The following is a 27,050-nucleotide window of genomic DNA, read 5'->3' on the forward strand; positions in this document are numbered from 1 at the left end:
GCCTCTCTCTCCTATTGAATCAACATCATTATGCCTAATTTTCTTAATTAGTCCTTATTTAGCTCATTTGCATGTAATTAAAATGGCTCACTAAAATTATAAATGAGAACTCGGTCAATTTGCCTTATAAACACATGTATAATTAATGAAAAATAAAATAAAATCCAATTACAATCTGACTGTGTCTCTCTTTCTGTAGTCGGTGGTCTTGCTAAATATGTAGTTTGTCTGGTCTCTGATGGTCTCAGGACAATCAGCTAGAACTGCTCTTTGAATCTGAGATCCAAAGATGATGTACTGAATTGGTATTTCTCTGCTACCGCAGAGTCCAGATTTTACAAGACAGCAGCAATTAGGTTTGAAACTTCCAGCCCTTTCAATTTAAATACTGAGCAGATGAATCATCTATCTCCTGTATTGCATCATGTAAACACCTCAGTTCATAACATGGAGTCAAATCCTAAATGGTGCTAGACATCTGTAGCTCTCATTGATATTATTCTCTGGCATAATCCAGCTACTGCTAGAGGACCAACAAGGACTTTGAATATTTCATTTATTTTGCCTATTAATCCATGAGCTCAACCCTAAAAAATAGCCCATTGGTACCATTTGAGGGGGCAAAATCTGGTCCTGCATTTTGAATAGCTCCATGTCAACAGCTAACAAAAAAGTTGTGGGTGACCTTCCTGCAGAGCAACTTAGAGGTCAAGCTGAGCCTGTTTTTTTGTAAAAAAAATTTTGAAAAAATTCCTAATATGCGGATGTTTTTATATAATGAAAAATGAAAGGCAACACACTTTGATTGTCTTTTATTCAACACATCATTCATTGGTAAGCAAAAAGGATAATTTTTGTATCATGTTCAGGACATTAATTTCAAGTCTAAAAAGCTACAAACTATATCGTATATCACTTCTGCGATCTAAATCCTACATAATGTAATAGAAACATGTCTAACCTTTTTCCTGAAGCTTTTTCAATGCTCCTAATGTAATTGTGTGTCTTGCCATAACTACTTGATGAGTAATGTATCAAGCCCATAATCATATAGAATCGATAACCCAGTAGCAACCCAATAATCAACATGTGACATCTGACTGGAACGTCATCACCTGACTCATGTACAAAGGGCAAAATCTTTGCCAGACACACCAGGGGTGAGGTTCTCACCCCAGCTCCAGCCCTTTTCCACTATAAAAGGGCTCTTGCACCCTTCCCACTTGCTCAGTTCGATTGGCCAATTTCCTTCCAAATTTGTATGAAGTCTGTACTGGAAATCAAGAAAGACTTGTCAGTATTTTGAGCAGTTCAATGTTATTCTGTCCTTTAATGTCCCAGGATAAAGATTTAAATTACTCAGTGTCATTTTATGGATAAACTTTTAATGTGCTTTAATGAGTCCTGTCATTATCCAAGCATTTTCAAAAGAAATAGGTTAATGAGGTCTAAGAAAATATCTAAGGAGTTTTTACCTTAATTACCTGGTTCATAGATCAGAGTAATTATACTTCAACAGATTTTGTATATAATCTAAAAGTAATTACTACAGCTTCCACCTGTTAAAATATTAAGCTAATTGTGTTCAAGAAAAGTTTGAAAAAGATTTTGACCTTTTCTGTGTTTAAATTAGCTACATCCCCATGGAGTCTTTGGGAAAAACAACAGCTGACAACACAAATGTCCAGACAAATCAACAAGGAGCATAACTACGAATTGCAATTAGAATGTATTTGTAGAATACTTTTTTATAAACCAGTAATTTCTTTACATATATTGATTACATTAATTAATAATTTTTAAATGGCAATCAGCAATTTCAGCACTTTGAAAAACAAAGTTGAGTTGAACAATTCCTCTTTTACAAAAAATAATTGTTGGGTGCTCACAAATTTAAACTGACAATAGTTAGGTCCTGATCCTGCAATGAGTTCTGTGTAGATAGATACCTGAATCCATATTAAGCCTCACTGACTTACTTTGAGGGGGGTATCCTTACTGGGTCAAATCTTTATTTCCTTTTTAGTCTGTGGTTGCTCTGGCGAAATTCTCACTGAAGGCAACAGAGGTTTGCCTGAGTAAGGACTAGTCAGACAGCCTTCAGAATTTGGATCATTGTTATGCTTTTTGGGTTTAGCTTTCTACAGTAGTTTCTGATTTTAGGTGTTCATGTTTGTGACAAAAGATGGCTCACTTTGAGTATAAAGTTTAGTTTAAAAATGTATTTCCCTTAAAATATATATTTAAAACTCTCCTATTCCTGATCTATGGCCTTCAGCAGGACAGAAGTCACAGTGGTTGTGGGAAATCTTTAACACTGTTTCTCAGCTCCCTCTGCAAACAATCCTCAACACTTGTTCGGGTATATACTGACCAATGCGCAGGAGAAGGCTGGGGAGATAGGAGTGAATGGTGCTTGTATAAGCTGGCCTCTGGAATCAGACTCAGCAAACTTCATTTTCTGAAGAAAGAAAGAAAGAAAGAAAGAAAGAAAGAAAGAAAGAAAGAAAGAAAGAAAGAAAGAAAACTGCATTTTTTGCTCTTTTTCTTGCTAAATTAGACTTGAAAATGTAAATAGATGTAACATGATTACTATAATTGAAAGGAACAAATAGCAGGATTCACCTCTCCTAAGCAAACTAAGGAAAGGAGTTCTGAATGAAATTACAGTAAGGTGGGTGTACAACTGGTTAAAACACCACACTCACAGTAGTTGTCAATGGTTTGTTGTCAAACTAGGAGGGTGTATCTACTGAACCCGTACAGGGGTCAGTTCTGGATCCTCCACTAGTCAATATTTTCAATAATGACTTTGATAATGGAGTGGAGAGTATGTTTATAAAATTTATAGACACCCAGCTGGGAGACGTTGCAAACACTTCGGAGGATAGGATTAGAATTTAAAATGACCTTAATTAATTGGTCTGAAATCAACAAGGTGAAAGTCAATAAAGACAAGTGAAAAGTGCTACACTTAGGAAGGAAAAATCAAACACACAATCATAAAATGGAAACTGATGGGTGGTAGTACTGTTGTACAGAAGCTGGAAGTTATAGTGGATCACAAATTAAATGTGAGTCAACAATGCGATGCAGTTGCTAAAAAGGTGAATATCATTCTGGGGTGTATTAACAGGAGTGTTGAATAAACACAGGAACTATTTGTCCCTAGTCAGCACTGGTGAGGCCTCAGGTGGAGTACTGTGTCCAACTCCAGGCACCACACTTTAGGAAAGAGCAACAGAAATGATAAAAGGTTTAGAAAACCTGAGCTATGAAGAAAAGACTAAAAATGCTCAGTTTTTTAACCTGAGAAAAGAAGACTGAGGTGGGACCTTATAAAAGTCTTCAAAAATGTTAAGGGCTGTTATAAAGAAGACTGTGATCAATTGCTCTATAGAAGGAAAAACAAGAAGTAAATGTCTTAATCTGCAGCAAAGGAGACTTAGGTTAGATATTAGCAAGTAGGAAGTCAGTTATTTAAATATAGTGTACTGCATAGAACCATCTCACTAACTCTTCCTAGAACGTTTAATCTGCCTCTGTACATCTTTGTGGGATTATGAGGGAATCACGTACATTTATGCAAAAAGGAGGACACAAAAATTTGTTTCTCAAGACTTTCAAAAATAGCAAAGGCCAGTTCTATTACTTATCTGAGGCTAAGCCTGAGCTGGCACCTATTTGCTAAGGCAGCTGCAGACATTCCCACATCCAGGTGAACTCAGAGGCAGAAAGATAAACATGTGCATTAGTCTTTGCAGGATCAGGGTCTGAGTCACCATTTGGCCATGTTCCACATATTGATTTAACTCTTTTCATCTTTCCTCATCAGAGGAAGTAAGGGCTACACAGGAAAGGGTAACCTGTGGAGAGAGAGAGAAGAGATATGAAACCCAAGGGGGAAGAGCTGAACAGGCAAATCTATCACTGGAAAACACAAAAGTATTCCTGGAATGGGATGGTCACCCACTTTAAGGGCCAAGACGTATGGGGTCAACCAGCCGTATTGTTAGGCCGAATCCCTTTAAAAATGGGTGTTTGGGCCTGGTGGAGGGAAAGGGGTGAGGGGATTCCTGTAAAGGACTGAACAAGCTCAGCTGAAGGGGTTTCTGCAGGAAGGAGTTGGCTCCTGTTCTGTGGCAGACTCTGGAATTGAAAGGGGGTGGGGTAAAGAGAGAAACAAAAGGCTTCTGGGTACCCGCTTTGTCTTTGTGTTTGTTGGTGAATTTTGTGTTTGAAGATTAAACAGTACCCTGAAGGAAGGACTTGAACAGAATCTTGGCCTGGTGCTAGTCCTTCCTGAGCTTTGGGAGACAGGCCGGCAGCCCAGCAATTCCCAAACCCCCCCCAACAAACATGACACCCCACTTCTAATCTTTGAAAGCAAACTTGGTTTCTCTTTGAAGACTGCAAGTATTTAACACCATGTCAGATACTTGCAAAGAGCGGCATCAAAGCAAAAATTTAAAATAGCACTTGGGCAGACATAAGAGGTAACTAAAGCAACAAATGCATTAAGTGGCGGGATAACAAGCATCAACAGCAGCACTCCTTGCCAGGAGTGTTGCAGATAAGGATTTGTCCGACACAAAGAAGAAGCACATTGTATTTAAACAAAAGGCTTTTGGGCGTTTAAAGAAGAATGCTGGGAGAAAGGTTTTTCTTATCTTCTCCAAGCACAAAGGCGGAACGTATGGAAAATGTGCATGTTGATTATCCACATGGAAATGCTGTCTAGGGGCTTGTCTACACAATAAGCTATGTGCGGACACTCTTATTCCAAAATAAGGCTGTCCTGCCCCTGTTTTGTTTAATGCACTTTCCGGATTAAGCCAAACAGGACCAAGGCATTCCTATTCCTGAATAAAGGCATCTGCATGTAGAGTTATTCAGGAATAGCTGTTTCTGATAACTCCATGTGAGGATAGGCCCTTAGTGAGAGTGCAGTGGAAGGAAATGCTCATTAACAATAAATAAATTAAGCCTTTAAACTAGCAAATGTGTGTGAGGGGTTATGCCAATCATTTACAAGGCAACTATTTTATTATTTAACGTGCTGGCTGCCACTTCCCACAGCTCCCATTGGCTGGTAATGGCAAATCGCGGCCACTGGGAGCTGTGGGAGACCATGCCTGTGGATGGTCAACCTAAACAAAATGTCTCGAGGCCCGTCAGCGGATTACCCTGATGGGCCGCGTGCCAAAGTTTGCCAACCCCTGTGCTATAGTAAGGGCTAATATCACTGAGACTTCATTTTTACAAAAGAGACCACAGTATATATATTAGTGTGCTGTGAAATAAGCCTACAATTGTCACATTAACAGCTTGAGTCTGTGGTGAGTTGAGCACACACAACAGTTGAGGGTACCCAACACCTCTTAGGAGGCACTTAGCAACTTACAGGCTTGAGTTTTATTGTATTTGTCCTTCTAACTCCAAAAACACAGACCTCTGCCACTTGAGCTAAAGGAGAATTTAGTAGTAATAGATCCCTTATCATCTCTAAACCACCTACTGAATGGCAACATCACATATACAATAGCCTAGTAAAATACAGCATGAACTACATTTATTTATGCAGACGAATGGGTTTGCCAATGTTACAAGCTGGACTGTTCTCACCTACTAAAAAGAGAAATATTGTTTTTTTGTGCAATCTATTCAAAGAGGCATATCAATACATTCACAGGTCACATTACCCAATTAATCCTATGTACACAATAGACAGATAAGGTGGGTGCATACATACAACAGACACACAGACAAAACTATCCCTCATTAACTATTTATATTCCGAATGTTGCATAAAAACATGTGTATACAAAGTACTGTTTATTGATTGGACTAATTTAGACAATGGTTATAGTAAGGAAAAGGATTTATCCTAATTAAATTAATGTAAAACAGTGCAAAGAAATCCTAAATGAATTTACCATAGAGGTAACTAACTATTCCATGGAGTTCCTATCACCAATTCAGGGTATACTATATATCGTATGGATTTTTTCTTCAAAAATATTCACAGAGAAAAGATGTAGGCATTTTTGGTGCTTTGTTGCTTTGTAATATGAGAGTACAGCATGTATGTTTCCCATATCGGCACTGCTTGTACATTCACAGCTAAATTTAAAAGCATCCTCATCTGAATAAGCAGAAATACCCACCATAATTGCTATTTCCACAATACCAATGAATGTACCTCAGATGCTCATCAGATAGGTTTTGCATCCAGCAAACCCTTCACCTCTTATGGAACTGTCTAACCACTTATTTTTCATTTTTCAAAAATATTTTTAAAAAGGAAAACATTTTAAAGCAAATTTTTGAAAAATATGAAGAATCTGCTATACCCTTTAACAGGTGGAGCGTTAATCAAGACCTAATGACTCCTGTTTGGCAAAGCCCATTGAAAGTTTGCGTGAAGATGCACTGACCCAGTTGTGATTGGGTGTGAATGGGAGAGCAATTTGCTACATAACTTTTTAAAAGTGCAGCATGCTCCCTCCTCACAATGCACAGGAAGGACGGAGACATGACTCCACCTGCTCTCATCCCTCCCCGTGCTTCCTTGTTCTCTTTTTGGCAAATTACTCCCCGACTGAGCAACTATCTCTTCCTGAACAAAGAGGTTACGATTCTTAGTGGCTCCTACTCAGACCCCACAAGATCAGCCCTTCCTATCCCTAGTATGGACACAACCTAACCCAAAATACTATGATTTATTCTGTGCCAGGTTCAGCCATCCTTAGTCACACTGGGAAGTATTTCACTCTGTGAGCAGTTGCATTGATTTCAGTGGGATTACTTATGAAGCAAGGTACTACTTGCACAGTAAGATACTACGCAGCACCAGAAAGGGTGGCAGAATCTGACCCTTGTAATTTTCAGTACACCGTACCTGAAACTCAACCTGGAGCATTTGCAATTGTTTAGTTAAATAAGGACTTACTTTACTTTCTCTCCTCAAAACATTTGCAATTATAGGACACTTTAGAATAAGGAATTGGCCTGGAGTAAGTGCCCTACAGTGGCCTAGGAAATCAATGGGTGTTTTGGGTGCACTGAGAAGGCAAAATTGGATTTTAATTGGTATAATTATATGAATTTGTGAATACATGTTTACAAAGGGAACCATTAGCGTGCATGACTGTTTATTTATGATTGTGAAAGTAGTTTAGTTTCTATGGGGCTTGGTGTAGTTGAATTGCAGCCTTGAATGCTCTCCATGAGATAGAAGGAAGATGGTGTTTCTTTCATGATTCATCTGTTATTGTAGTTGTGGATGATCTAATTACATAATATATGCAGTTATCCAGTCATTTCCGGTTAATTTCAGTATTATTCCATTTTAGAGGTTTCTGAAAACAAACAAAAAAGAAAATGAATGGCTGAAATTGAAACGGAAGTCTTTTATATTGGTTTTAAAATGACACAGTGAACGAACATGTGGGTGCATGAGTGCTGTGCTATGTGAACAGTTGTGTGTCAATGAAGAGTTAGCAAACGACAGTAACTGAATGATATTTAGCTTAAAACAGATGGGGAGCAGATCAGTCACTAAGGAGACAAAACCCTGTCGCTTCTACTGAACTAATAAAAATGCAAACTCAGCTCTTGCAGAATGGGAACTACAAACAGTGTGGGCTGGTGATTAAAGCAAAGGAATGGGAGTCAACAGACCTTGGGTGAAATCTTGACTCTGTTGAAGTCAATGACAAAACCCTTGTTGATTTCAACAGGGCCAAGATTTCACCATCCTCTGCTCTGCCACTGACCAGTTCCATGATGTGAGTCACTTCACCTCTTTGTCCATCTGTTTTTATTTTCCAGACATGACCTCATTACTATGGTATCTGAGTGTCCCACTGTCATGTTCCGAGGTGCAATCCAGACCAGTGAGGGGTTGTGTCACCACCTGTCCTGTAACCTGGGGTGCCTCACAAAGCTTTGCTGTTGTAGCCCCCACCCTCTGCTGCTCAGGACTAGCCTACCATCATACAGGTCACACCCTGTGTGCCACACAGCCTTGGTTCAACAGTTCTGACCCCAGCAACCTATCTACAGCCCCACTCAAGCTTCCATCAGCCTTGGGTACTACTTGCAGGATAACACCAGCACACTCCCAATTCCAGAATTTCCCAAAACTGTGTGTTTTGTACTGTCCAGCCCTCTCCTGGATAGTTCAGAAAAATTATATGATTTGCTTGTTCCTCTAAAAACACAAAGGCACATCACAGCTTAACTTAACTGGGGTGAACACACGGTTCCTTTTAAACACAGCACTGAATTGGTTTGTGGTAAAAATTATTTAAATTTATTGACAAAATATACATAGGATTAAGTGAGTTCACATATAAGGAATGAAGATAGAAAGAGTTACAAGTAAAACAAACCAAAATATGCTTCTAAAATTCTAAAACTTAATCTAGCAAGATATAGGCTTTGTTCAAGCTGGTTTCTCTCACCACTTATTCTTTTTCCCAAACATGGCTGACTTTCCCACAATCAGGACCTTCCACAAAAGTACAAGGCTTCCCTTGTCATCCTAGGTGCAAGATCTTAACCTTAGCAAGTTTCTCACCTATATTCAGTTCCAGAAACTCCCCCTTGGTTGAAGGACACCCATCTTTCTCAGCTTGCAAGAGCTCTGTTTCCTCATATCTGTCCTGTGATGGATGCCAAATATAGCTTCTGCCCTTGCTTTTATCTTTCAAAGTTCAATGAACTTGTTTCAAAAGGCAGGATGACCTCATGCTGTTCTTTCCTTCCTGTGGGCTTCCCATCTCCCTGTATATAAATGGGGTTTCCATTGTTTTGATTCCACCATGTTTAATTAACATAGAAAACAGGTAGATAGCCCGACAATCTAGCCAGCTTTCTATCCACTTTATTCTTTCAATCCATACTTTTTTAACTTGCTAGCAAGAATACTTGAATACAAGAATACTGTGTGAGACTGTATCAAAAGCTTTGCTAAAGTCAAGATATATCATGTCCCTTGCTTTTCCCAGAGCCACAGAGTCAGTTATCTCATCATAGAAGGCAATCGGGTTGGTCAGGCATGACTTGCCCTTGGTGAATCCATGTTGACTGTTCCTGATCACCTTCCTCTCCTCCAAGTGCTTCAAAATGGATTCCTTGAGGACTTGCTCCATGATTTTGCCACGAGTTTCCTGGGTTCTCTTTCTTCCCTTTATTAAATATGGACACATTTTTGCCTTTTTTCAATCGCCCGGGACCTCCCTCGATAGCCACAAATTTTCAAAGATAATGGCCAGTGGCTCTGCAATCACATCAGCCAACTCCCCCAGCACCCTGGCATGCATTAGATCTGGACCCATGGACCCATCTGCACATTCAGCTTTTCTAAATAGTCCTTAACCTGTTCTTTCACCACTGAGGGTTGTTCATCTCTTCCACATACTGTGCTGCCCAGTGCAGCAGTCTGGGAGCTGACTTTGTCTGTGAAGATCGATGCAAAAAATGCATTGAGTACTTCAGCTTTTTCCACATCCTCTGCCACTGTGTCTCCTCCTCCATTCAGCAAGTGTCCCACCCTTTCCCTGGCCACCTTCTTGTTGCTAACATACCTGTAGACACGCTCTTGTTACCCTTCACATTCCTTGCTAGCTGCAATTTCAGTTGTGCGTTGGCCTTCCTGATCACACCCCTGCATGCTCTAACAAGATTTTTATACTCCTCCCTTGTCATCTATCCAAATTTCCACTTCTTTTAAGCTTCCTTTTTGAGTTTAAGCTTACCGAAGATTTCACTGTTAAGCCAAGCAGGTCGCTTGCCATATTTGCTATTATTTCCGCCCTTTGGGATGGTTTGTTCCTGCGCCCTCAGTAAAGCTTCTTTAAAATACAGCCAGCTGTCCTGGACTCCCTTCCCCTACATGTTATTCTCCCAAGGGATCCTGCCCATCAGTTCCCTAAGGGAGTCTAAGTCAGCTTTTCTGAAGTCTAGGGTCTGTATTCTGCTGCTTTCCTTTCTTCCTTGTGTCAGGATCCTGAACTCAACCATCTCATGGTCACTGCCTCCTAGGTTGCCACTGCTCACTTCTACTTCCCCTATGAATTCTTCCCTGTTTGTAAAAGCAGATGAGGAATTGAGAAAGAGAAGTAAAGCAACATGCCAAATTCACACAGGAAGCCTGTGGCAAACCTGGGACTGAACCTGCATTGCCCAACTTGTATGTGAGTACCCCTATCCCTATCTGTTCATTTTTCCTCCTATATGCACCATTCACTATTTTCTCATTTAAAAGCTTCAGTCATCCCATCAGCGAGCAGAGAAAATACCAAATGGAAAAAGTTTTCAAACTTGGATGACTAAAACTAGGCATCTAAATCCATATTTAAGAATCTAAATGAAAGTGATGAGATTTTTCAAAGATGCTAGGAACCCACAAGTACCAATGACTTAAGCAGGAGTTCTGAATGCCTAAATATGGATTTAGATGCCTGATTTAAGGTACCCGAGTTTGAAAATTTTGGCCTTTATCATCTGGTCCAGGTTCAGTGAAGCAATAAAATAAATAGTTAATTTCACTTTGTGTAAGAACAAAAGGATATGAAAGCCCAGAGAAAATCTATCAAAATTAGTACAAAAGATAGAAGGGAAGTGTGGTTTAGTAAACAGTGCCATCGCCTGGGAGTGACAAGACCTGGGTTCTGTTTCCAAATCTACCAGCAACCTTGGGCAAGTATCTTTGCCTCCATATCCCCTCTCACTCTTTATCTTGTCTGTTTGGATTGTAAGCTCTTTGGGGCAAGGACTGGTTCTTACTATATATTGGTATAGTGCCTGGTATAATGGAGCTTTGATCTTGGTTGGAGTCTCTATACACGACTAAATAACTGATTATAAACACTGATTTAAAATCCATTCTTTGAGGGTTGAACTCAGACAAGAGTTAAATTATTGAGGTTTGCTTTTATTTTGTTATAATATAATTTGCGCCAATGAATTTCAGTCTGATTGTTTGTATATGTCTGAACAATTGAAAGGAAGAATTTAATGAATGGTATAAATTAATGGGAAGCAGGCCTGTGGTGTAACCAATATGACGGATAATTAAAGCTTTGGCAGAGATGCAGGAAACCATTGATTCTTGTAAATCTTTTCCCCTTAAAAAGCTTATAAGAGATGTTCTCAATAAGGCCAAAGCAGCAAATTCATCTATGTTTTGAATGGCCCATTGACCTGATTTTATGAGACTTTTCCAAAAGCAGTCTCTTAAGCTGTCCTCACTGGTGCGCCAAATGTCTTTCAGGTTTGTTTTTGTACTCACCAAAGCTTGGATTTACATGCACAAATCGAATCCACATTTCCCAATGCACACACAAATGTGCACACAGAGAATCTTGGCAGAAATTTTTAATATAAACCTCAAATGGAGAATTTCTGAATGTCAGAAGGAGACCAAAAAATTAGAAGAAAATCAACATGTCCTTTGGCTATCTAATGATCTTAGAGTGGGTGGTTGCTCCTTTATCCTCTGAATAAGATCATTTATGGGACTGTTTCATAATCCAAGACTCCGATAGCCATCTCCCCAAAGACAGCAAAGGTCTTTTCTTGCATGTTTTGCTAAAGCCTTCAAACAAGAGGAGTAATAAAGTGCAGCCTTTTCTCTGTTGACAGGGAGTTTAAAGGGCAGGTGGATAAAGGCTTGAAGGATCTGACAACTCAACAGTAAATGGCATAATTAGAGGCTAGGCCCTCAGACAGATGTTGTCTCTTGAAGCTGCATTCTGCCTGGTTACTTATGGGTAAGAAGTCAAATAGAAATTTTTTCTTTTCCAGTGTAACCCTTGTTTACAGTGTCCAGTTAGGCCCTGTCTATGTGACAGTACAGCCCTGTTAGCCAGAATCATTACTGACCCTGTTCTGGCTATCTGGGCACTAATTCCCTGGCTAGTGTAGATTTGGACTACAGTGTTGTCCTCAGTCTCTCCCTCTTCCTTCTGACAGCTGCTTGTTTTTTCCCCACCCTTCTGGGTATGATCTGCTGTGGTTGCTGGGCATGCAGAAGACTCCAATCTCTGTGATCTTGCTGCTTCCTGGCTCTTCTTCTCTCATGCTCCATGAAAATTTATTTCTTGGCATAGGCACAGGGCAAGTGGGAAGCAGCATGAATTTAAACCAGGTGCCCCCTTCTGAATTAGAAATGGCTCATCTCAGTTAACAGTCTTTTGATGAGAGGGAAGAAAAGGCAGGCTGCAAAGTCCCTGCTGCCGGTCCTCCTGGAGGCATTGCTGCGATGAAGTTTGAGATGGAAGAGAACATGATCTGTTGCTACAGACCCCACAATGCCTTCATAGAGGGAGAAGAGGATTTGCTTCTGTGAACACTGGCCACAAGGGTAGGGAGGGAAAGACATGGATCCACAGCTGCAGCACATGTACTGCCTGCAAAGGACTGGAAACCACTCTTGAAACATGTATCAGAGGGGTAGCTGTGTTAGTAAAAAGCAACAATGAGGCCTGTGGCACCTTAAAGACTAACAGCTGTATTGCGACTGACCAAGTGAGTATTCACCCATGAAAGCCTATGCTCCAATACATCTGTTAGTCTTTAAGGTGCCACAGGACTCATTGTTGCTTTCTTGAGACATGGGAATTGATACAAGCTGCAACATACAAACATCAGCTATGAGGAAGAGTAGAATATCAACTAGCGCATCCTGTTCACCTCCCCAGGCATGCTGCAGTGGGAGAAATTTCACTACCTAGGACCCTCACTGAAAATTAGTCTTTGGATCCTTTACTGAGTTAAGAGGGGGATTTGGCAGGAAGAGAGATTAAGAGGGAAACTTAGAGAGGGAAAAATCAGGAGTTGTTATTAGAGTGTTGGGAAGCTGAGGAGCTCAGTAACCTTTTCCACCAGCCCCACCCCTGCTTAACAATATAAGTACCATTTGTGCTAAGTTGGAACTGACAATTTGGGGTTATTATTAGCTTTAAGCAGTAAGAACCCGATTCTTGTTTACTCCGGCTTTAAATCCCCTTCCCACAGCCAGAGCAGCAGAAAGTAGCCTTAGTGTAAATTAAAATCAGGGCCGAAAAGTTTACTGCTTTTTACAAAGCTTAGTTATGTATTACATTTAAAGCAGAGTGAATACCTGGGTTTTTGCTTCACTGGCAGTTCTGAACAATGGAACAAAAATGTTGGAAAATTTCAGCAAATTGTGAGTTCACAAAAATTTCATTTTGAGTTGAATGAAACTTTTTGTCTTTGGGCATTTTTAAAATAAAAAGCAAAGCATATGAAGGGCTAGAGTCACAAGACAGCTGATGGAGGAAGAGCTAATTCTCTTATAACCATTAGCCCTTTAGCATATGTCTGCTCAGCAGTGGGAGATGTGATTCCCAGCTTGGGTTACCAGACACATGCTAGCTCTGCTCCACAAAGGGTGCTAAAAATAGCAGCATGGTGGCTGCTCAGGCTCACTGTCCAAGTATGTACCAGGGGCTGTGGCAGGACCAGACTCAGGTGGCTAGTCTAAGCCACCACCACAGCCACACTGCTATTTTTAGTGCACTCACTTGAGCAGAGCTACATGAGACTGTCTACCCTAGCTTGGAATCCCACACCTCCCAGCTGCTGTGTAGACATACTTTTAGTGATTAGGACACTCACTTGAGCTGTGGGAAGACCTGGGTTCAATTCCCCCCTTTGCCTGATATGCAGAAAAGATTTGAATTTGGATCTCCTATACCACAGGAGAGTGCCCTGACTGCTGGGCTAGGGGACATTCTGGGGCAGGTCTCTCAATCTCTCCATTGAAGCTATTCTACTTTGTATAAGTGATTAAATAGTTATTAGCCCAGAGACTTGAACTTGGATCTCTCATCTCCCAGCTGAGTGCCCTGACTACCAAGCTACAGGGTCAGTGGCACACTTGTCCTCTGAGCCAGTGATTATTCAAATATTTTATACCAAGCAGAACAGTTTCAACTGGAGAGGGTTATAGCCACATCTGCACTGCAGCAGCGCTGCAATCTGTAGCATGTGCAGACATACCTGTACCGTAACTAGCTTGCTATAAAGATCAGTGAAGATGTGGCAGCATGGGCTTCAGTGCAGGCTGTACAAGGCCGCCTGCCCCTATTCCCCCTCCCCTGCTACATACATGCATTGCTAGCTCATGCTTCCACATCCTTACTGCTATTTTTAGCAAGCTAGCTACATTAAAAGCTAGCGTGGGTACATCTACACAAGCTGCAAATTACACCCCTTGTTGCAGTGCAGACATCCAACCCAGACTGCCCTATATCCCAGGGCACCCTCTTCTAAAGGAGGCAGGGGCAGCAGCACGACCACTGGACAAACCTTTTTCATCTAAAACTATTCAGTGCATCTGTGTCAAATTTGCAAATACTTTTTGGTTGACTGAAACTGCATTTTTTGGTGAATAAATTATTGTGAAAATTTTTTACCCAGCTCGAATGACTCGGTGTCTATTGAAAAAGGCATCACTCTAAACAGTGACAGCGAGACAAATTGTACTACTGGTGTCTCCTTTGCTTCACTCCTGTTCCTCAGAAAATGCTACTGTAGAGACTGACACTTTCACAGACAACTCCCAATTTCACAAGTGAAGACTGCCATTAGATCTGAAAACAGTGGCATGCATTTGTTTACATTTGTAAGTGATCGAATGACACACTCACCTTCCCTTTTCTTCTTCAGGGGATACATTTTATTGTGAATTGTGCTTTCTTGGAATTTTTTCCTTATGTTTTCAATTACGTTTTCATCAGCATATTCATAGCTGTGCTTCTTCTCCAGAAGCATTTTGTTTATTGGACCTAAGTAACAAATAAAGAAACCATAAAATATCTGTAAGAAGGTGACATGGGAGTCTGCTGATCACCGGATTTATATGACCCCCATTCTTCAGAATTATCTCCTTGTTTTTTAACCATTTTTTCACTGCTTTAACACCTCTTTTCTCTTTTCCTTCCTTCTTCGTGTCATATTATTTGTCAAGAACAAATCATGCCAAACCAATCTAATTTCCTTCTTTGACAGAGTTACTGGCCGAGTGGATGGAGGGAAGCTGTAGATGTAATATATCATGATTTTAGTAAGGTTTTTTACATAGTCCCACATGACATTTTCATAAGCAGACTAATGAAATGTGATCTAAATGAAATTACTATAAGGTGGGTGCACAATGGGTTGAAAGACCATACTCAAAGGGTTGTTATCAATGGTTCACTGTAAAACAAGGAGGGCCTATCTATTCAGTATTTTCACTAATGACTTGGATAATGGAGTGGAGGGTATTCTCATAAAGTTTGCGGATAACACCAAGATGAGAGGGGTCCTTTGGAGGACAGGGTTAGCACTTTGGAGGACAGGGTTAGAATTCAAAATTACCTTGACAAATTAGAGAATTGGTCTAAAATCAACAAGATGAAATTCAATAAAGACAAGTGCAAAGTACTGCATCTAGGAAGGAGAAATCAAATGCATAGCTACAAAATAACTGTCTAGGTGGGAGTACTACTGAAAAAGATCTGAGGGTTATAGTGGATCACAAATTAAATATGACTCAACAATGTGATGCAGCTGTGAATAAGGCTAATGTCATTCTGGGATTTATTAACAGGAATGTATGGAGGATGGGATGTAAATTGCCCCACTCTGCTTAGCGCTGGTGAGGCCTCAGCTGCAGTACTGTACATAGGTGCCAACTTCCTCTCTACCCAAGGAATGCTTGACCCTCCACCCCAAGCCTGTCCCCACTCCATCCCTGCCCCCAGTGGGCAGGAGGAGCTGGGAGGAGGAGGGGAGTTTGGCTGCCAGTGGGTGCTAAGTACCCACCAATTTTTTTCAGTGGGTGCTCCAGGGGCTGGAGCACCCCTGGAGTCAGTGCCTATCGTACTGTGTCCAATTCTGGGTGCCGCACTTTAATAAAGATACAGACAAATTAGAGAGAGGAGAGCAACAAAAACAATACAAGATTTAGAAAACCAGACCTATCAGGAGCGGTTAAAAAAATGGGCAGTTTGGTCTTGAGAAAACACAACTGAGGAAGGATCTGATAGCCTTTAACGTATTTGAAGATGTTGTTGCAAAAAAGATGATGATCAGTTGTTCTCCATGTCCATTGAAGATAGGACAAGTAATAATGAACTTAATCTGCAACAAGGGAGAATTAGGTTAGATTTTAGGAAAATCTTACTAACTATAAGGGTCATTAAGCTCTGGAATAGGTTTCCAAAGGAGGCTGAGGAATTCCCATCACAGGAGGTTTAAGCAAAGGTTACATAGATCCCTATCAGGGATGGTCTAGGTTTACTCGGTCCTGCGTCAACACAGGCAGCTGGACTTCAGGACTTGTTTTGGTCCTTTTTACCCCTCCATTTCTATTATTCTATTTGTATTAAGGTAGCATCTAGAGGCCCCCAACTGAGACCGAGGAGCCATCGTGTTAAGCACTCTACAGACACAGTGAGAGATGGCATACTGTTCAGGGCAGGTACCTAAATAGACAAAGTACACCAAAGTGTGGGAGAAAGAAAGCAGCATTACCCTCACTTTACATATTTTCCCCCAGAGGGATTAAGTGATTTGTATAAGAGAACCTAGGAAATCTGTGGCAGACCCAAGAATTAAACACAGGTCTTTTGATTCCCATTTCAGTGCCAAAGCCACGAGATCATCCTTCCTTCTCTTTTAGGAATCCTTCTTTTGGATTGTATATATTAGTGTGAGATCAACATTTGTGCATACACGAGGTGATCTGTTGTTTACCTTTTGGGGTTACTGGTGTAGTATGGACAGGGGGTGAATAAACTGTTAATACAGTATAATCACTAACAGTCCGGGTGCAGATAGATCTAGATCTGACTGTTAGTAAAAGGCCTGAAGAACAAAAAGAACCTGTTATCTTCTTTAAAAATGTTGCCACAGTAAATTCAGATTATCTGCCATATGTGGCACGTAGCCTCCATAATACAAGTTTACTCCATTCACATATGGTTGTGTCTCATTGTCTGAAGTGATGAATCACTCTAGCTGGGAAACTGCATTCTTACCTTGGTATTTCCGAGGGATGTGCCCTCATTTAGAGAGTGGTATGCTCCACATCAGATGTATGTTTTGCTTCAGTTACTTAGGAGTTTACTACATTTGCATGTTGTTTTGAGTTAATTGAGTTTTTCGGGGAAAACTGCTTTGTGTTCAGAGACAAAAGATTTTATTCCTTATTCCCTGTTTTAATAAACCTGCCTTGGAAATGAGTTTGTTGGCATGCAGGATGAGTTTTCCCAGAACACAGTAGGTGTGGTCACATTCTCATTTCAATTCACAATGATACACCTCTGGCAGTCCTCCCATTGCCATCCCACACTGCTCTACTTGTACAGCTGGATCAGCCTGTCTGTTTACCTGTGTGCTTTCTACAGCTTCAGGGACATCTTGATATGATGTCACCTCCTCCTTTAAATGCTGTCATGCTGCCAGCTGTGTCCCCTTGTGATTCCAGCTTGTGGTAAGTACACACACCTGGGGTCATATACCACACACCAGTCATAGGAGCCATGCCCCACACTTTCACATGGTCCCATCCTGCAGTCCTGGACTTCCTTGCTCACTGGGGAAAGGAGATCCAGTCCTATCTTAACAGCACTCATCAGAATGCCAAGTTATACAAAACATGTTTGGAAGAGAGGGGCACTACTGGGACCTGATCCAGCGACTCAAAATAGGAAAGGCACACTGGCAGCGTTCAAAAATGCTGGGAATAGTAATAATAGCTTTGTTAGAGTTTGGATTTGACAATGCCTATTACGAGGTGCTATGATGAAGTTTTGCAAATTCTGCCCTGGTTTTCATTTTCATTTTCATCATGGTGTGTTCAATAAAGGTGGGTTTTTAAAATGTATGACTTGTGTTATTCTTTGCTTGTACTTAGATTGTAAAGTCCTTGGTGCAGAGGCCATCTTTTTGTTCTGCATTGTACAGTGCTAGCACAATGGGGTTCAATGGTAATGCAAATACTAATGATCCCAAGACCACACCAGGTTCTGGCCAGTCCTCAGCATAAGTTATAACAATCTGACCTGCCGCAGTACAGGCACCTCTTTACTCTGTATAGACTCCCCTGCGACAGTCCTTACTCATGTGGGTAGTCTGACTTTAATGTGACTGCTAGCATGAGTAACGGTTTTCAGGATCAGATCCTAAAGCCCTGAAAGTGGTCCTTTCATACTAAAATGGCTCATTGCCAATTATATCCATTCTGGGGACTAAACAGAGGACTTAATTTTCCAGACCTGGGAATCTGGAATCTTCCTTTTTTGCAACCACTAAACACATTTACTAAACCAAAAAATACCAACTTGGAGGAGATTTTCAAAGGCACATGTGACAGGTATGGCAATTTCCTTCAGTAACCTTATTGAACTAAGTTAAACCATATCACATTAAGGTTAAGTATTTTAGGAGCTCATTGTATTAAAATGCAAATGTTTGTGTTATTGTATGTAACTTGTCTAGGAGACATGACTAATCTAAACCTGGGGAAGTGTTATGAACTTCAAAGGACTCTTTTAATCAATGAGAAAAAATAAGAATTAATGGTTAGTTGAGTAGGTTTCCTAGGAAATACGTAGGAAGAGTGGAATGCAAATGCCTCCCCCTCCAGATCTGATCTTTTGAAACTTTGCCCTGGGGAGGGGACCTTTGTCTATGAATTACCTGTTCCCAGGATCAAAGGGCATAAAGGAGTAATTCACCAATTTATAAGTGCTTGGTCTGAGCCAAAATGGTTACAAACTGGTAACCACAGAAAAACCCTGGCTAGGGTTTGAAGGACTGTTCAACAGCCAGAGCTCTTGCTGGAGTGTGGGAGGATCTCTGGTAAGGTTATTAGCATTTGTGTAGGTTCTTTTATTGTTTTCAATATGTTTTCTCTGTAGTGCTTTACCCTTAAGAATAAATGTGCTTGCTTAGAAAGAGCTGTGTGGTAACTTATACCTATGGGAAATTGTACTGTTTGTGACAGGTTGGATCACAGAACTTGGGAACTGGGATCCCTTGGGAACTGCCAACTGATGTGCCAAGACTACTTCTGCTCCTGCCTTCCCTGCCAGCTCGAAACTCCAGCACCCTGGCTTGCCGAGCCAGACTGCCTGTTTACTCCAACACAGACCCAGGGTCTGAATCACGGGCCCCAAAGCTGCAGGCTTAACTAAAAGCAACTTACAGAAGTGTTCCTGTCTTTAACAGTCAGATGCTCAACTCACCCTAGATAAAACTTATATAGGGTAAACTCATAAATTGTTTGCCCTCTATAACACTGATAGAGAGATATGCACAGCTCATAGACTCATAGGTCAGAAGGGACCAATATGATCATCTAGTCTGACCTCCTGCACAAGGCAGGCCACAGAACCCTACCCATCCACTTTTATACAACCCCTAATCCAGGACTGAGTTATTGAAATCCTCAAACTGGTTTGAAGACCTCAAACTGCAGTTTGCCCTCTTCCCCCCCCCCAAGTATTAATACATATTCTGGGTTAATTAATAAGTAAAAAGTGATTTTATTAAATACAGAAAGTAGTAACAGACAGAACAAAGTGAATTACCAAGTAAAATAAATAGAACACGCAAGTCTAAGCCTAATATAGTAATACAACTGAGCATAGACAAAATCTCATCCTGAGAGATGTTTCAATAAGTCTCTTTCATAGACTGGACACCTTCCTACTCTGGGCACTGTCCTTTCCCCTGGTACAGCCCTTGTTCCAGCTCAGGTGGTAGCTAGGGGATTCCTCATGATGGCTGCCTCCTTTGTTCTGTTCCACCCATTTATATATCTTTGGCACAAGACAGGAATCCTTTGTCTCTCTCTGGGTTCCCACCCCCTCCTTCTCAATGGAAAAGCACCAGGTTAAAGATGGATTCCAGTTCAGGAGACATGATCACATGTCACTGTAAAACTTCATTACCCACATGCCAGCAGACACGTATGCAGGGAGACTTACAAGTAAAACAAAGCCAGCTGCAGACAATTGTCCTAGTTAATGGAAGTCACCAAGATTCCAAACCATCATTAATGGCCCACACTTTGCATAATTACAATAGGCCCTCAGAGTTATATTTCATATTTCTGGTTTTAGATACAAGAGCAGTACATTTATACAAATAGGATGATCACACACAGTATATTATAAGCTTTGTAATGATACCTTACAAGAGACCTTTTGCATGAAGCATATTCCGGTTACATTATATTTAAACTCATTAGCATATTTTCATAAAATTATATAGAGTGCAACATCACACTGTTTATAGCCTCTGAGAAGACAAAGCAGGCCTGCTTAGGCAGTCTGACTTTGCTGAGGAATTCGCAGTGTAGGCAGGGAACTGTGCAGCCTGGAAATACCCCCAATCAGGAAAGAGAGAGAGAGGTGGGTCTCAACCCAAGAGAGGTGATAGCTGAGGAGCTGGAAGCCTAGAGCAGGTGCCGTTGCTGGACCTTCAAGGGGGAATAGAAGTGCAGCTGCCTTGGACTGTGACAGCACAAATGGGAGTTAGGTGACAAACTCCTATTATCCTTCAACAGGAGTTAGGTGCCTCTTGTGCCTTTGAAATTCTCCCCTCAAACAAATTACTTTCAGAGCATTAATAATGAATCTCTTGTTATGAAAGCTGTTTATGTTATTTTGGAAGAGTTGCAGTATGCAAGGTTTTCAAAGTAATGTCCTGAATTTCACAGTTGGCAGCCACACACATTCAACGAAGGCAATAAAGAAAAGCTTTATGGGATATTTTTATATTACTAGCAGAAACCACTCAACTGACTGCATGCAGACAGACATTCAGGGCCCAGTCCTGCAAACACGCTACATGTGGAAGTCCCATTATTGGATAGATATGATGGATGGACCCATCAGAGGGCCATGAGCCTGATCCAAAACCCCATTGAAATCAATGGTATTTATTCCATTGACTTCATAGGTTTTGGATCAGGCCTCATGTCATGTAGCTTTTCAGCTTTAACATGCTCTGAAAAAAAAAATAGAACACCAAAACAGATGTTGAAAATACATGGGAAATCCTAACACACAGTACAGAAAAAGTATAAATTAAATAAAAGCCAACTAATTTTCTCAGTTCAATTTTTTCTAAGAAAAATAAAAATACGACTGAGACAGCTTATATTTTTACACAACTCACTCAATCAGCTTTGCCAACAGCGTTGAATCATCAGTCTTTAAAAAGATTGACTGCAGCATCTTCTCCATGCAGGCCTGCTCCTGAGAACCACTGAATATTCATGCTGCAGTGTCAAACTGAGTTTAATACCATGCTGCTGCTGAGAGTTTGCCTTATGGCATTTATTCAGGAAGAAATGAGAGGTTCATATTTTGTCTCTTTAACTGATCCACAAGTTCCAATTGAATCATGCAAAACACTTCTGCACATCAAGCATTTATCAGGGCTGAGGTTAAACGCTGTTATATTAATAAATCAAATCATAAAGCTTAACTGACCTTTAATCACACTGGTGTCCAGTAATGTAGCTGTTCCAGTCACATTGTCCTCATTCTCCCAGGGCACTAAATCATTTTGACAACTAACTTGTAATTCTGAAACAGCAGTAGCTTGAGCTGAGCGCAGTTTCTTAGTGGTGTACACAGAGATTCTGAAATTACATAGAACAGTGTGATTGATTTCTTGTATGTATTGTTAGTCCAAACTAGATACTTTTCACAAATGTGACAGGGAGAGCATCAGTCATACTTTTGGTCATATCTGTGGATTTGGAACATGAATCTACTGTTTGTCAAAGTAAGTTATAAATAACATTTACTACAATTCTAGCCTTGGAGGCATGTATACCACAAAGTAACATGACTAGAATGAGAAGATATTCCAAGTGCAGAAAATTACCTTTAAGACATATTTCATAGCCTCTCTCTCGCGTGCGCGCGTGAGAGAGAGATTTCCTTATCTGTTTCTTTTCAAATATTTTCCTTTTAATGAGTTGTTCTTACTGTATGGCTTATAATAAAACTCATTGAATTAATTCAGTACATGACAAATACAACACACACATATACACACAAGTCTGTCATTTCAATTATATATATTTATACTTATAAAATGGTGACTGTGGTAAGGCAGTACTTACACACAATTATAATGTAAATACATTAGTGTTATGGTTTTGATAACATTCATATTATCAAAACTGTAACTGCAATGTATTTACATTGTAACTGCATGTGAGTACTGCCTAACCACAGTCACCATTTATAAAGTATAAATATGTATAATTGAAATGCCAGTCAATTCAAAATAGAACAGCACATCCAGCTGAGATGCAACTAGTGAATAAGAGCTAATGATCAAAATCTATCTACTTGTGCAAGAAGTGTAGCCCTTCTTCATCAAGATCAACCTGTATCATGCATACAGGTAAAATTAATCCTAACTGAAACAACAATGAAAATAGCAACAATAAAAAGAGCAAATAATGGGAGATAAAAACCAATTAAGACTTTCTTGGGCTTACTTAGATTTGTATTTTCTGAATAAACACTAGAAGATATATCAGCAGGGGTTCACTGCATCACAAGATCTACACAAGGTTGTATAGTACAACTTGTACAATGTTATGCAGTATAGTCACAATTGTGAAAGAACTATGATATCAAGCAAAGATTGAAGCAGTGGTAAAATTCACAAGGACCTCAGGGATTTGTGGAAAGAGAAATTGAGCTGAACATATTGGAAAAAGGACAGAATTGTCAGAAGAAATTCTTAACAGCAATGAAAAAAAAACAGTAAAAAATATGCTGTTATAACTGAGCCATATTTTCTGCTAGTGGATAGTGGCATAGCTCCAGCGAAGTTAACAGAGCTCTACCATTTTGCACCAGCAAACAATGGGCCCCTTCTTCAACAAATGAGATCTCTTCTTCCTCTTTTGTATTGCACCAGATCTACATGTATCACCGCGACACCAGTCTGTCCTGACCATATTCATAGAAGTTATAAGAAATGTCCAAATTTTAGCCAGGACAAAAATTAACACATTTCAAAACAGAAATGTACAACACTTTCAATAAACTTGTCACAGCCTCCATAAACGTATAGTTTATACTAAAGGTGAATGATTAAGAAAAAAAATAAGTGGAGATCAATTTACGCACAGGTTGTCCTCAGAGCTCAGATGGTTGGGGACATTTCAGCACAGAAATAAGTTTAACCAATCTTTTCTTCAGTGTTTACAAAATTAAGAAAATCTCGAGAACATACTATGTAACTAACAGGAATAATAACAACATTTTAAAAATATCTTTGTCTTTATTCTTTTCTATTTAGATTTCCTTTTTTTTAATACGTTAAGCCTAGTAATTAACACAATGTGTTACGCTTATAGTCTTTATTCTGTGTTGTCCAAAATAACCTGAAAACAAGTCTTGATGTCCAAAATAGCCATGCAGGGGGAAATCCACAATTCTGAAGCATATGATTAATACTTGTAATTATCTTATCAGTCAATCTAATGTACCACTCTTCAGAGTCACTTCTTTGCAATGGTTCCCCAAGGCACTTGGCAAATACATTAAAATTGACAGAGCTCAGACATTTAAGAATAAACCAGGTTATATACATTAGATTTTCATTTCAGTTAGATTGAAATGTGTAACACTCTAGCATCCCTAATTGTAATATACACATTTAGTAGATTTACGGAATACTTAAAAGTACACTTTATAACTACAATAAACATCTAAGGTCTAATCCTGACATTCTAATTCAGTATTACTCAGACATCTCTGAAGAAGAATTCCAATTGTGTGAACTCTGGTTCCACAGAAGTCAGTGGGAGCTTTGGCCATTGGACTTCAATGGAGCCAGGAATTGCCAATTGTCTTCAGTGAGCATTCTGCCACAGGAAGGACTGAGTTAAAAATCTTCAGGATTTGGACCATGGCAATTTGTTACAAAGGATCCCAGATCAGTAAAATAGAGGGAATTTCAAATCTGACCAACAGGGGCCGCTCCAGGCACCAGCACACCAAGCGCATTCTGGGGCAGCAAGCCGCAGTGGGCAGCCTGCCTGGTCGCCGTGAGGGCAGTAGTCAGGCAGCCTTTGGCGGCATGCTATGGGAGGTCCGCCAGTCCCACGGTTTCGGTGGTAATTCGGCAGCGGGTACACGGAAGGTGTGGGACCGGTGGACCTCCTGCAGGCATGCTGCCAAATTCATGTTACCAGCAGACCTCCCGCAGACATGCCGCCAAAAGCTGCCTGATTGCCATGCTTGGGGCAGCAAAATACATAGAGCTGTCCCTGCTGACCAATATAACAACTAAAAGCTTGTGACCAGAAAATTTTACCTCAGTAGTTAAGAATTGCCCCAAAAACCTCTACTACCACTCAACCTTTAGAAGAAAAGGTGCAAAGTCATAAAGGTAAGGTAGCTTGGAACTACGTAATGCCTCAGGAAGTAAGTAAGAGATGTTATATTAAATAAAATACAAAATGTTATTGGGGGCTAATGCAAGGATCAAAGTACTGGGGATGCATCATTTTAGTGCAAATTGAGGCTACAGCATTCTTCAGAAGTTGTAAATCTGCACAGAACTTATTTCAATGTCTTATATTTCATGCATTACAGATAATAAAGGAGGCTAGAAGAGACCAAAGCAAATTTTGCCTGACAACTGCATACTGAGCTTAAGACACAGTATACATATGCACACTCACCTATCCTGCACCCAGCCATACAGAAACATTTACTATTCTACTGAACCGTATTGCATAAAGAATAAATAAAAATCAGCATGCTTTGTCTTTAATGCAAGGCAATGATTGTACTTTAAAATCAGTAATGAATGAAACATATTGATATTCCTGTGATGTGGGCATATATTACCACCCCAATTTTACACTTGGGGAAACTATAGTACTTCAGTGTCACACAGGAAGTGTGTGGCAGAACTGGGAAAAGAATCAAGATTTCTTCACTCCAGCTTGTGCTTTGACCACAAGACTACCTTTCCTCTCCTATTTAGGCCATTTCCAACCAAAGCTGCCATCAGCAGAGATGGGCAATAATATTATGCCAGGCTTAGGACCCCTGGGACTCTTCTGAAAGAAACCACCAAAAACTATTGGAGACACTTGATAAATCTCACACACGTGACTTGAGACAGCACAGTTCTTCCCTGGAATCTGTAGCTACAGTTATACAACACCCAGAAAAATGGCTTTGCAGATAACCCGAGTGTTCTTATATTGAAAGACTAAGCAATAGACAGAGTTCCCAAAATAATAGCTGTGCCCACTGAAAACAAGAACAAAAATTGTATTCGGCTACAATAAGTAAGAAAAGAAAGCAGCGCGTGCCTCTCCTGTGCCTGCTTGGGCTGCCAGTGTAGCACATTCCCACGCAGAGCAGCTCCCGGCAGAAGTGCTGTCTGCTGCCCCAGGGTCCTAGTGCCCCCCCCCGTCCCTAATGGCAAGGCAGGCTGCCCTTACCCTGCCCTTCCGCCCTAGCGCTGAGCATCTCCAACTCCTCAACCCCTCAGCCCTAGCCAGAGCCCTCATCCCCCCGCACCCTAATCCTCTGCCCAGACCTGAGCCCCCTCCTGCATCATGAACCCCTCATCCCCCCTGCACCCTAATCCTCTGCCCCAGCCGAGCCCCCTCCTGCATCATGAATCCCTCATCCTCAGCCCCATAGCCCTCACCCCTCCACTCTCTCCTATCCCAAACCCCCTCCCAGAGCGTGCACCCCCTCCCTCCTTCCCTACAACCCCTTCCCCCCCCCAAACTCCTCCTAGAGCCTGCACCTCTCCCCCCTCCTACATTCCACTCCCAGCCCAGAGCCTGCACCCAACTCTGTCCCAAAGCCTGCACCCCTTACCACCTCCTGCACACCCACTCCCTGCCCCAGCCTGGAGCCTGCACCCAGCACCCAACTCCATCCCAAAACCTGCACTCTGCACCCCTCCTGACCCTAATCCCCAGCCCAGGATCTGCACCCTAGACCTCCCCCTGCAAATCCCCACCCACAGCCTTAGGCAGGTGGGGGCGGAGTTTTGGGGGGGCAGAGATGTGGGGGTGGGTTCTGGGCACCACCAACATTTCTACAAACTTGCCACCCATGGCCACACTGTACCGTCTGCTGCTTTGCAAGTTGGCAATGATGGTTACCTGTTTTTTTCATTAGTTGTCCCCCGTAATTACTTGTATCCCAGACCTGTGGGTCCTCCCCTTAGGCTGGGGGGGAGTCCTTTAGAAATGGGCGGGCTTCGCCCGCCCACCCCCGCTGGATGCCAATAGGACCAGTCATACTGTACAGTCTGCTGCTGTCATGGGTGCTCCTGGCTGGCCTCGGTGAGGTTGGTCAGGGTTCCTGGACAAAATGGGGATGACTCCCCAGGTCATTCTCTTCTTTAAGTTTTGTCTAATGGAGATTCAGTGCTGCCTAGAATATGAGACAAGCCTTCTAAAGAATCATAGATACAAGAGGCCGCTCCGGCTTACAGCCCCAGACATCCCACAGAAATGATGAGCTGCATGCCCGTACAACAACCCCAACTGTTGCTTCCATCTTCTCCCACCCCTCCCGGGTTACCTTGGCAGTTATCCCCCCATTTGGTGTGATGAAGTAATAAAAAATGCATGAATTTGAAACAACACTGACTTTATTGCCTCTGCAAGCAGAGATCAAAGCAGGGAGGGGAGGGCAGTGGCTTACAGGGAAGTAGAGTGAGCACCATTCTGCACTTGCTCAGCCTGTAGTTGGACTGCTCCTTACTACTGTCCAGGCTTCAGAGCCATGGGAGCAAGGGGTAGGCTGAGGTAGGTGTTCTGGCATTTCTTCTTTTGGAATGGAGTTCTGATAGCACAGGTTCATCTCCCCATACAGCAGTCAGATCCAGTACCTCTCGTACGGTCCATGCTAGAGCTTTTTTTTCGATTCTAGGACTGAATGGTCACCTGTGCTGAGGAACTCTGCATAGTTACCTATGCTGATCAGCTCTCCATGCTGGGC

The 27,050-nt window shown here is 41.3% G+C and overlaps 1 protein-coding gene across 1 annotated transcript in view; it reads right to left on the reverse strand.

Annotated features, from left to right (window-relative positions):
- Positions 1-5,174: 5,174 nt before the first annotated feature.
- Positions 5,175-27,050, reverse strand: part of THEMIS (thymocyte selection associated) — a 103,531-nt gene continuing 81,655 nt past the window's right edge. Inside the window, 4 exon segments of the mRNA XM_030556264.1 lie at positions 5,175-7,361; positions 14,685-14,822; positions 21,528-21,667; positions 21,669-21,679. Of these exon segments, the coding sequence (XP_030412124.1) occupies positions 7,342-7,361; positions 14,685-14,822; positions 21,528-21,667; positions 21,669-21,679 (309 nt within the window). The 3' untranslated portion in view covers positions 5,175-7,341.

The sequence above is a fragment of the Gopherus evgoodei genome, chromosome 3 (genome assembly GCF_007399415.2).
Source record: "Gopherus evgoodei ecotype Sinaloan lineage chromosome 3, rGopEvg1_v1.p, whole genome shotgun sequence".
Taxonomy (NCBI): domain Eukaryota; kingdom Metazoa; phylum Chordata; order Testudines; family Testudinidae; genus Gopherus; species Gopherus evgoodei.